The following is a 12,080-nucleotide window of genomic DNA, read 5'->3' on the forward strand; positions in this document are numbered from 1 at the left end:
ACACACACACACACACACACACACACACACACACACACACACACACACACACACACACACACACACACACACACACACACACACACACACACACACACACACACACAAGCAGCTTGAAGAAGTGTAGTTCATTTTTTAAATCACTTTTTACGATGCGTTTATTTTGACTGCTTGTAGGCAAAAGTAATTACTGAACAATGCATTTGTGCTATGTGGTATAAGTGCCCATTTGTTATTCGCTACACGCTTGGCAGCAAAGACAGCGGTCTTAAAATATCAACAGGATGTTACTATAGCTGTGGTTATTTGTTCAGAGGGGACTTTAGACAAATTCATAGCAGTGGCTCCTTCCTTTTAACACTTTATTTAAAATCCGAATCATAAGAAAAGGACATCTACAAAGTATAAAAGTGGAAAAGACACAAAATCAACACTAGCCAAATATGACAAACAAAAGAGAAATGTGACTTATTTTTGTTCCCAAGCAGCAAAAGTAGTTTTATATTTGTATTTAAACATGACAAATAAAATAATAATAAAAATTCTGAAGAAAAGAAGACATCCCAAGTTGGCAGGATGTCCACACTTTAAGGTCTTGCAATGTGGCACAATTTCTACAACATACACTGAAATGAGCTTACAACTATAGACACAACTGGCCAGATGGAAGATGCAAACTGAATGAGGAGCTAGAGGATCTGACTTGGTGAAAGCGTGGCTCAGTCTGTGGTGGTCCGACGGTACCAGAAGCGAGCCCTGAAGTCGTCACTGCAGGTCATGAAGCCGGGGTTGGTGGGGGAGTGAACGATGCAGCGGACAATGTTGTTGTGACCAAGAGATAGAAGGTTTTTCCTTTCAGCTGTGCGGGAGTCCCAGCAGCAGAGGCTGATGGTGCGCTCATCGGGCAGGAGCACATAGTCCTCTGTGTGGTTGAAGACGCCTTGAGTACGATGCATCTGCCGGCCGCTCAGCCCCGCACCTGCAACAGTAAGCCCCAATGGATCACTGCTACGTTTTACTTTACCACAAGCACCAGGCGGTTTGTCTCAAGCTTAGAAAACCAACATTTGCAGAATTAAATGAACATTTACAACTTTAGTGATGTGCTACTGAACTGCATTAGACACAGAACACGGCTCTCATGGCCCTGGAGTGATGAGCAATATCACTTACATTGACACTGTTACATGTCACCATGCACAGCCCAGATTCCAGCATCGCAGCCTTATATTTTCATTTTAAACAGATAAACACAAAAGTGCTTTCTCATCTGCAGTTGTCTGATTGCATTTTGTAGCATTTAGCCTGGAAATGATTGAGTGATAGATGACTAACTGAAAGTAGTCTCCCGGCAGCAGGCAGGGTGCTGCTGTTGTGATGTTACCAATCATGTTCTCCTTATTGGGTGTGAATGTCTTTTATTCTAGAGGATTACTGGAAAATATTAAAAAGGATCTATTTTACACTATAGATCTTTTTTTAATGATCATAGTACGTACATTTACAGGGATATTTGCCCTGTGAAGGATTAACATTCTCCCAGATAAGATTATTTGTGTTTACCTTCTGCACCTTGCAATCCAACTTTATAAAAAACAAGTCTGTAATATTTGTTTAACCCTCTGGAGTCTTGGGTATGATTGGGCACCTTTCACTACTTTTTGACTAGTTTTTTTATTCTTATTTTGACATACTGTCTTAACATAATGGACCTAAAAATCATACAAAAAACAAACAAACATAAAATCCAAGTAGCAAAACTGATTGTTTTGGGGTTTTGTGAACTGTGAAAACAAACATGTTTAACAAACCATAATAGCTTGGAAATGGAAATATACATTTCAAAAGTTTCAAAAATGCATGTAGAAATTTAGCAAACACAAGTTTTATACACTTTAAAAAGAAAAAAAGAGATGGGATGTAACTTCAGTCCAGGGAAACGTTGAAGTCATGTGTGGGGTTTTCAAATTGAATTAGGACTTATTTATCCATGTAAGGGCCTGATTTACTAAAGGTTTGCGTGTGTAAAAACGTGTGCAAACTTGACAGCACCCGCAAACCAAAGTGCCAGCTGATCTACTAACAGCGTGCAAAGAGGACTGCGCCTCTCAAATGCGCAAAATAGCACACGCAATTAATTTAGTACTTTTGCCCTGATGAATAATCAATATGGGGCGTACCCGCCAGAAATCGCTAAATACTGGGAGGGGAAGATGCAAATTGGTCCATTTACCACGCGCAATGAGATTTACCAAGCCTGAAAGTTATTGCAGGGATTGTGATTGCGTCTGTATTTAATACGTTCGAAAGGAAGGTGCTAATCTCCACATGCAAAAGGAGAAATATTTTATTTGAATGTTAAATCGAGTATTATTCAGCAAAAGGTTGCCACAGGAGGCACATTCATTTTTTTTATTTGTGATAATAAATAAATCACGTGTTTTCATGGAGAAAAAAGTGTTTCTTATTGTGCGCCTACCTTGTTCTGCAGTTGTCATACCCCGGTGTTGTGCCGTATTCAGCACCCCTGCCGTGAAAAGAACCCCCTCATCTGACAAAAATGATATTCTCATTCCGTGTCATGTTCTGTTTAGCGTCCAGTTTTGTGTTAATGATTCATGTTTAAATGCGCTCATGGATTCCACAATAGTCATACTTTCCCACAATCACAGTCACACATAACAAAAATCGGGTAAATGGTTATTGATGTTATTAATTAATACCCTGCTTACTGTGTTGTCTTCCATAATATTTGTAAATATATATAATATAAACTCCTAAGTATGTGTTTGTGTGAGTGTGTATATATAAATATATTGAAGTGTCAGTGTGTTGTTTTTTTTCTTGGTCTACTTATCATTGAATATACGAGGGGGTGCTTTTCACGGCAGGGGTGCTGAATACGGCACAACAATTTGCCTCTTCCACTAATATCTCTAACTCCAACTCGTCAAATTTCATTTTGCGCTTGCGACTATATCCTGCTTTCCATCCGGACTCTCCATGGCGCAAAGTTTGCGCCGCAAACCGTAAGACACGCAACACCTCATTTAAATACTGCGGTTTGCACCTGTTATCAATTGCACACGCAATCTTAGTTGATCACCCGCAAAACACACAACAACAGCACGCGCAAACTTTTTCAGTGCACACGCAATTTAGTACTCTTTATTTAGGATCTTAGTAAATCGGGCCCTAAGAGTTATCAAAGTCTTACTTACGGTGCTGTATAACCTCCTCCCCTCCCTGTGTTGGTGGAAAGGCGCTATTGCAGTTTCAAATCTCAAATGTACAGCAAGTTCATGCTTGTTTGGAAATACCCATTTCTGTACACAAAAAATAGGAGTTTTGCTCTTTGACAGCTAAAGCGATATCTGATAGTCGAGGCAGCCGTCTAAAATGTTTCAATGCAGGAAAAACCCTGACGAGAAAGATCCAGAGTGGTGAGCTTTAACTTATTTTAATTCAATTTTATACAAAGTTTTTCCTGCTTTTATTTAACTTTTAAATATAGAACTGACAAACAAAATGTATGGAAGAATAAATCCTCAAGACTAAGGGCTGTTATCGTTCAGTCATTATTTCCTTGGAGGCCAACTTTAACTGGACAATTTTTTTAACATTGGTTGATTCATGATCATTAAACGGTGTTCTGTTTGTCCCAATGACACAACACCATTTGAGTTGACTGTGAATTGTACTAGTGGAACGTTAAACTGTACATAAGTGTGTTCTGTCTGGTTATATGTTCATCTGTTACAGGATTCACTAATAATAAACTATTCTAGTTAAAACAAAAACAAAAAAAAACAACTTTGTGTCTTGTTTTGAGTTTTGCCAGTGACACACATTTTTTAAGAATAAAACACCAAAAGAAGCTTTGGTGGTAATTGATGCATCTCTGTTGTGGAATTTCAAAATGATTTATTATTTGTTTTATGTACTTGTCATGCAGCCAGGAGGGAGGTTGAGCAAACTGACCCCAACACACAAAAATACACAAAACTTGAACCTGCATTAAGTGGGTGACATGCTTATTTCCATCTCTGGACATAACTGATAAATTATGGGATTCAGTGGGATTGGATACAGTACCCATAATCCTAAATAGAAATTCAAGCCATATTATTTCTACTGGGTCTGCTCCTCATCCTATTGCCACTGCAATACTCTCACCATTCCTCTTCACCTCAGACTTCCAGTACAAGTCTGAGTCTGCAGAAAAACTCACATGACTCTGCATCAGTGATGGACAATAGAACAATCATCTTATCTTGAATATGAACAAGACAAAGGAGATGACTGGGGATTTTAGGAGATCCGGGACTATGTACAATAGTTTTTCCATGATAGGAGAAGAAGTGGAGCTGGTGGTGGAGTACAAATACCTCGGTGTTCACCTGGACTGGATCTGTAACACTGTTGTTTATAAGAAATGACAGAGCAGACTTTACTACTTAAGAAAGTCTGTTGTGGAGAGTTCAGTCACATCTGCAGTCATATGTTGGGGAGCAGCATCTGATCCAGAGGCTCAAAGAAACTGAATAAACTGACAAAGAAGACTGACTCTGTTCTGGAGCCTCATTACCAACCCTGAGCATCCTCTTCACAACAGTGACTCAGCAACAGAGGGCCTTTAGTCAGAGGTTTCTTCAGATCCGCTGCAGGAGATCCTCCCTGCCCACAGCAATAAACCCCTACATTCAGTACATTTACATGCACTAACAGAAAGTCGAATTGTTGCCTTAATCCGACCAATATAACATTTTTAAAAGCCATGTATATACCTTAGCTGGGCTGTAGTCCAACCAAATATAAGCTTTTGAGATCAAGCTATTAATGCCAAATAATGCGGTCCTAATTCAAATTATTCTGGCACCCACGTTTAGCCGAGCTAGCGACTGCCCCGGGACTCCCCCTTTCGGAAGTGACGACACCGTGAAAGCTAGTATCAACACAGTAGGAGAAGAAGAAGACCAACAACAAAGAACTAACCGGAAGGACGCAACGCAAAAGTGCGTGTGGCGACACCCTTCCCTTAAAAGGGCTCTATATTATCTCCTACCCACAGCATACCCGCTCAGTACAGAGCCCAGCTCCCCAGCAAGTGGGACTGGTCCCAGCCCTGCATAACTTCCTGAAAACTTTTAGTCGCAGGGGTTTTCCTGGTGAAAGAGACAGAACACAATGGCCAAGGCCCAATTAAGCAATCGTGGACCCCCACTCATGGAAACCCACCTCATACCGCGCTCAGTGCTGGAAGGAGTGGAGTTTCCAGCGCATATCCCGGCTCGCCCACCATTTAATTATTGCCCAAACTCTGCACCTGGATCCACCCAAAGTTTTGTTGCTGTTGTTCTGTGGTTGTTTTATCTATTCCTGTCCCCTCAGATGCAAATGCCATACTGTCTTTATATTACTTTTTTAAGTGTACTTAGATTACTTTTGTTGTGACTTAGTTCTATATAAATAAAACTGGACTCTGCTAAACTGAATCTCCCCCTTCTGTACAAACACGCCTTGTAAATAAAGGACATTTTCTTACCTGTGTACTTGACTAGGGTTCGGCCTGTAGATATCTCCCACAGTTTCACCACAGAGTCTTTTCCACTGGACAGGATATACTTGGAATTCTTGGAAAAGATGGCAGAGCAAACCTCAGCACCATCATGAGCTTTCTCAAAGGTGGACACACAACGGTTAGACACACCATCCCACAGTTTGATGTTGCCGTCCTTGCTGCAGGTGACATAACTGTTGGCAGAGGGATTGTAGCTGACACCACTGATGGTGTCAGTGTGCTGGTCCAGAGGGTTACAAGATACAAAGCATTGGAAGGTGTTGACATCATATAGACGGAGGGTGGGGTGCTGTGTCCCCACCAGCAAGAAGTCCCCGGATGGGTGAAAGGAGATTGAACGAAGCATTTCTGCTTCCTGCAGGTAAAAAGATGCGGACAAGATTAGATTAAATGGAAAATGGTTTGCACTTCTACCGGGCCTTTTTAACTTTCTCTAGACACTTCAAAGAGCTATATCAATATTTACAAAAACACTCATAAGAAGCATACACACTGACCTGTATATATTTAAATGCTCTTTTTGCAGAGGGTTTCGAGTAGTCGAATAGTTTGAGGGTGTAATCTCTTGAGCCAGAGGCTAGAATCTGTTCAGTGGGATGGAAGGCTAGGCAGGTGACCTCGTCTACATGGTCATACAATGTTCGAATTACCGGGTGATTCTCCATGTTTTGTTGTGCCGTCTCATTCATCATCACCTAGCACACAGAAGCATTCAAAAAAGAAATGTGAGTATCATACCTTAATGATTATGAGTTCAACTTCATACTGGAAAGTCCCTCACCTCAATGGGCATGGCACTCTTTGCAAGCATTCGTTCAGTGTCCAGGATCTTAATGGAGGCGTCAGCCGAGCCGGTGGCAATAAGCTGCCCATCACGACTATATGTCGCTACACGGCACGGCCCCTTATGGGATGTGACATAGCAGGTCTCATATTCTGAGGCTTCTGGTGACATGGTCTGGACATCTGCATCAAATTCTAGATCAATGCCAATGCCAGGCGCTACTGTATCTGAGCGTCCAATAGCATACTGGACCGCGCTGTCATCATTTTCCATCCCTATAACAACAGCAAGTTGTGAGTGCAGCCAGGACATTTTGAACACAATGGAATTTAAACATTGACCCAGCATGACTTTTACCGATCTTTGTTAGTTGCATGAGCTGCTCGGAGGGCGACACCACACTCTGTGGTTTGACTTCACTGATGAGACTGTTAGCGATGTTGGTGTATCCGTCATACAGAAGCTGGCTGATGATCAGCTTATAGAGATGCTGTCGGTCCTTCAGAGTTGGTTTGGATCGAAACATGTTGTGGTAATGCTAACAGGTCGGTCGCCTGTAAAACACACAATCAACAAAATACTTACTTACATTAAAGTAACAGTGATTATTTATTCCCTGTTTAAAAAAACCCAACTAGTAGTAGAAGTAGTAAGTATAGCCAGTACTGGAGTTGAGGGGGGATGGCAGTCATCACCAGAAAAATAACTCCAGAAAAATGTGACAATTTTCACCTTTTTCAGGTAAATTTTCACTTGAAATAAGTAGGAAAATCTGCCAGTGCGACAACATTTATCTTCTCATTACAAGCAAAAAAATCTTGTTCCACTGGCAAATTTTTCTACTTATTTCAAGTGAAAATCTACTTGAAACAGGTGAAAATTGTTGTTTTTTCCAGTGATGAGTCTTGTTTTAAGTGCAATGAGATTTTTTTTACTAAAATTAGACATTTTAACTAGAATTAAGACAAATATTCTTCTTAAGATTTTGAGTTATTGCAGTGATCCATTTTACTTATCCTGTGAAGGACAGAGTCATATTGATAAGTTCAGAAAACTGTTTTTTATTGTTGTGTTTTGATGTATTAGATGTAAGCCCAGTGGATATTTAAAGCTTACAGAAGGCTGCATTTAACTGCTGCTATGTCATTTCTGCAGTATTTCTGCAGGTGTTTTGGTCAGTGCTATTATTTGTAATACTGTAACACTGTTACACTGTTTTTAACTATTGTACGGCGACCTTGAGTGTTCAGAAAGGCGCCTTCAAATAAAATGTATTATTATTATTATTATTATTATTATTATTAATATATTATATTATTTGTAATCAGCACAAATTATCTGTCCCCATATGATAAAATCCACCATCCCCCCGGATTTTGTTTTACAACTCAAGTACTGAGTATAGCTAATACTAACCCTACCGGGGTGTTGTCAAAGGTCCACATTGCTGAGATTAAACCAGCGTTGATCCAGAAAACAAGATACAAGCAAACCTGTGCACGCTGGCTACCGCCGGTAGCTCCGATGCTACAGCTAAGACCAAACAGAAACAGTGGATTAAGTCCAGAGACAACCTTTGACTGGATGAGCGCGTTTGCTGTGCATCACAAACACAACGTGCTAATCGTTCATTTAAGCTCAAATATTACTTTGCTTTTATTACTGAAAGAAAATAAAATGTATTCAACCTTCCACAAAAGTCAGGCGGCGCTTCTGAATCCAAACGTGCGTTACGTTGAACGTAACGGTGATACGTCATCACGTAGAGCTGCTTCTTTTTTCTTAAACTTTATTTAACACAAAGACTGTACAGATGACATTTTAACCTTCTGTGTAACAAATCATTAACAGGATATATAGCGGATGCTATTTTAAAGTGGGTTTCCTTGACTTTAGGGGCAATTGGTAACGATACGTAAAAAGAGAAAGGAACGTTTTCTTAAGGGGATTTCTATATTATCGCGGACATAGCAAGAGTTAAAATCTCTCCAGTTTTTCAGCTTAAAAACCAAGCTGATTGTTTTGTTGTCACACTTTTTATCTAACAGATTTATATCCCCCACTTTTAAGGATGGCAACAAAGGAGAGGCAAAAGAATATTGCATGCTATTCTGTATTAAGCAAAGTAAAGGAATGGGAATTGCCGCGCAGATCTTGTCATATCCTTTTTTTGAAATAGATACATTTAAATAAATACATTTAAAAAAAGTTAAAATTTAAAAAAAAAGTTAAATTTCCTTTTAAAACATTCGAAGGACAACAATACTTCTTTTTCTTCGTGTGAGAGGAGTTTGAGTAGAAGAGCAGAGAGAGGGAATGATGGATTTTCTTCTATTCTTTCCTTATTCTGTTCTTTGTTCTTTAATGTATTATTAGTTGTGTTTGCATTAGGTGTTTTGTGTTGTGTTTCGTTAGTTTATTTTCAGTTTGTAGTAGTTTTTTGTGTGTTTTTTGCCTGCCAGACTTTGTCTGGTAGGAAGTCCACATACTCCCACAGACACTGCAACCACAGACACATACTCCCACAGACACATACTCCCACAGGCACATACTCCCACAGGCACATACTCCCACAGACACATACTCCCACAGACACATACTCCCACAGACACATACTCCCACAGACACTGCAACCACAGACACATACTCCCACAGACACATACTCCCACAGACACATACTCCCACAGACACATACTCCCACAGACACTGCAACCACAGACACATACTCCCACAGACACATACTCCCACAGACACATACTCCCACAGGCATATACTCCCACAGGCACATACTCCCAAAGGCACATACTCCCACAGGCACATACTCCCACAGACACATACTCCCACAGACACATACTCCCACAGACACTGCAACCACAGACACATACTCCCACAGACACATACTCCCACAGGCACATACTCCCATAGGCACATACTCCCACAGACACATACTCCCACAGACACAAGCTACTTAGGTGCTTCTTAGGTGATGAGACTTATTTTATGTAATCAGATTTGTTTTGACTAGAAATAAGAAATATTCTTGGTAAGATTTTGAGTTTTTGCAGTGTATGAAGTGTAATTAAATATTTTTGACTAGAAATAAGAAAGAGTCTAGCTTTGAGTTTTTGAGTTTTTGCAGTGAAGAAATATTTGCACATTGGAAATGCAGTTTCAATTGTATGAGCCATGTGGTTTATGATGTAATGGTGTAAATGGTATTGTTATGAATTACTTGTTTACTGTGACTGATTAAACTGAGAAACAATAAAAGCAGTGTAATCTAATGTCACATTTTCTTTATTTCAAGCAACAGACATGCATAAAGACAAACTTTACATCATTATATGTTACACTGGGAGCACAATGACACTTCATTCTGAGGGCACAACGGATGGGCAAACATTGCACAAAGCACAGCAGACTGTGACCATCTTGTCAAGAGATGTAAGCTCTCCTGGAGTTGTAACCTGGCAGAGAGAGATTGGTATTGTGCTTTGTAAAATTGTATATTTGTTTCTCACAAGACCAACGACCCGTTCCACATGGATCCGAACAGCTGCTAGTCCTTGTTGTCTCCAGTTCACTTGGGTGCAGTTGCTGTTTCCCTCTAGTGAAGGCAGGTATTTTGAGATGAGCGCTGTACAAGCCCACACATCTCCTATGGTGAAGCTCCATCTGCTACCACATCACCAGGGGACAGTTTTTCCAGGTAGCCGCTGTTTTGTGTTATGTGCTTATCGCTTGTTCGCCCCCACCAACCAGTAGACACAAATGATATGACTCCCTGTGGAGTTATTGATATCAAATACTTAACAGTATTATGATGCTTATATTGTGAATATGTTTGTGCTTGGGCTCTCATGTTCTTAGGCTTCTCAAGAAAAATTTCAAAGCAGTCTATTATTGAAGTACAATTTCTGTAGCTACTGGTTTTAAAACACATGGGTAAACTCGTACTACTAGAGTTGAGGGGGATGAGGGGGGTTGGCATCCCCCCTGAAATAAAAACGGTCAAAATCATCCCCCCTGTAAAACTGCCATCCCCCCTTTCCATCCCTTATGTCATTTCATCAATGAATGTGGTTTTACTGCTATTTGGCCCAGTTTCCCAGATCAGTTAAGTAGTTCTTAACAGCGAAAGACTTCTTTCACAGGCTCCTTAAGATGGTTTGAAAGAAGTCTTTCGCTGTTAAGAACTACTTAACTGATCTGGGAAACCGGGCCATTAACATTTACAGTCATCACCAGAAAAATAACACCAGAAAAATAACTTATTTGACAATTTTCACCTGTTTCAAGTACATTTTCACTTGAAATAAGTAGGAAAATCTACTTATTTTAAGTGAAAATCTACTTGAAACAGGTGAATTTTATTTATTTTTTTCCAGTAATGAGTCTTGTTTTAAGTGTAATGAGATTTTTTTTTACTAAAATGAGACATTTTAACTAGAAATAAGACAAAGATTTTGAGTTTTTGCAGTGATCCATTTTACTTATCCTGTGAAGGACAGAGTCATATTTTTTTATATATATATATATATACATTTGTTTATGGTAAACAGGACAATGATAAAAACAATAACAAGAGCAACAAAGCGAGTAGAACATTACTAGGTAGACCCTCCAGAAAAACGCGGACAAAAATCCTTGATTCCGCGGGCTAAAATCCTTGATTCCGCGGGCTAAAATCCTTGATTTTGCGGGCTAAAATCATTGATTATGCGATTAAATGTGCAGGTTTTTTATGTGCTTTTATGCGGTGAAATTGCGGAATATGCTGGAAGTTGCGGAATATGCAGGAACTCGTGGAATATGCGGAAAGTTGCAAAATATGCGAAATATGCAGGAAGTTGCGGATTCGGCGCTGAGCTCTTCCCTCTTAAATTCAGCAGGTTGTCTCGTCTGATCTGAGGTCGTAAGAGAAAAAAAAAAGGAGAGCGCGAGTGGAGAGGAGAGGGGCGGTCGCAGCCCGGGGGCCGGCCGTCTCTCTCCCTCCAGCCCGGCTCAGTGCTCGGGTGATGCCGGGCGCACCGGCGCGACGAGGGGGACGAGACAGAGCTCCGTCACCCCACGCGTCCGCCCGCCTCCGCCGGCCCTCGCAGGCACAGTGGTACGCGGTCAGCGCGGATCCTGAGTCCCCCGGCAGCCGCGCAAGCGGGGGGCTGGACGGAGAAGGCTCTCTTTTTCCTCTCACCCCCGCGGGTGAGAGCTGCTGTGGGGGTGGCGGTTTCTGCGAGGGGTGCGGAGGTCCCCGGGCGGGTCCCGCACGTCGCAACCAGGCGCAACCGACATGTCACTCACAACACTCCCCCCTTTTTCCAAACTTTATGCGAAAATGCGGCGATGATGCAGTGAAATCAAGCGAGCCCCGCATAATTCGCATATTCAGCGCGGACATATGCAATATTTACCCCAGTAAAAGTGATTTTTCTGCACCAGACATTGAAATCCACGGAAGGTCTGTAAATCCACGGACATCCGTGAAATCCGCGAAAAATTCCGCGATCACGGAATCGCGGATTCCTGGAGGGTCTAACAAGGGGTGTAACAATATATCGTGCCACGAAATTTTGCGATACAAAAACGTCACGAAACGTGTCGTGGAGGTGGCAAAGTGTATCGCGATATTGAGTTATTAATATTAATCTTTTGTGTTGACTAGTAAGCGCATCTGACTGCGCCTCAACCCGCGGACCAAAATCTTCCTCCGCTCAG

General features: G+C 41.1%; 1 protein-coding gene across 3 annotated transcripts; it reads right to left on the reverse strand.

Moving 5' to 3' along the window:
* Positions 1 to 127: 127 nt before the first annotated feature.
* cstf1 (cleavage stimulation factor, 3' pre-RNA, subunit 1) lies at positions 128 to 8,113 on the reverse strand. Of its 3 annotated transcripts, none has more exons than XM_061728203.1 (6): positions 8,054 to 8,113; positions 6,723 to 6,919; positions 6,363 to 6,640; positions 6,079 to 6,276; positions 5,546 to 5,936; positions 128 to 979 (listed from the first exon to the last, which is right to left on the reverse strand). In XM_061728203.1, the coding sequence occupies exons 2-6, from the start codon at positions 6,889 to 6,891 to the stop codon at positions 720 to 722; spliced, it is 1,296 nt and encodes a 431-aa protein (XP_061584187.1). In that variant the 5' UTR covers positions 6,892 to 6,919; positions 8,054 to 8,113; the 3' UTR covers positions 128 to 719. The 3 variants fall into 3 exon arrangements, with proteins under 3 accessions (XP_061584187.1, XP_061584186.1, XP_061584188.1); XM_061728202.1 differs by lacking the exon at positions 8,054 to 8,113 and adding an exon at positions 7,859 to 8,022; XM_061728204.1 differs by lacking the exon at positions 8,054 to 8,113 and adding an exon at positions 7,782 to 7,844.
* Between the last annotated feature and the right edge of the window lie 3,967 nt (positions 8,114 to 12,080).

The sequence above is a fragment of the Cololabis saira genome, chromosome 8, assembly GCF_033807715.1.
Source record: "Cololabis saira isolate AMF1-May2022 chromosome 8, fColSai1.1, whole genome shotgun sequence".
NCBI classification, from domain to species: domain Eukaryota; kingdom Metazoa; phylum Chordata; class Actinopteri; order Beloniformes; family Belonidae; genus Cololabis; species Cololabis saira.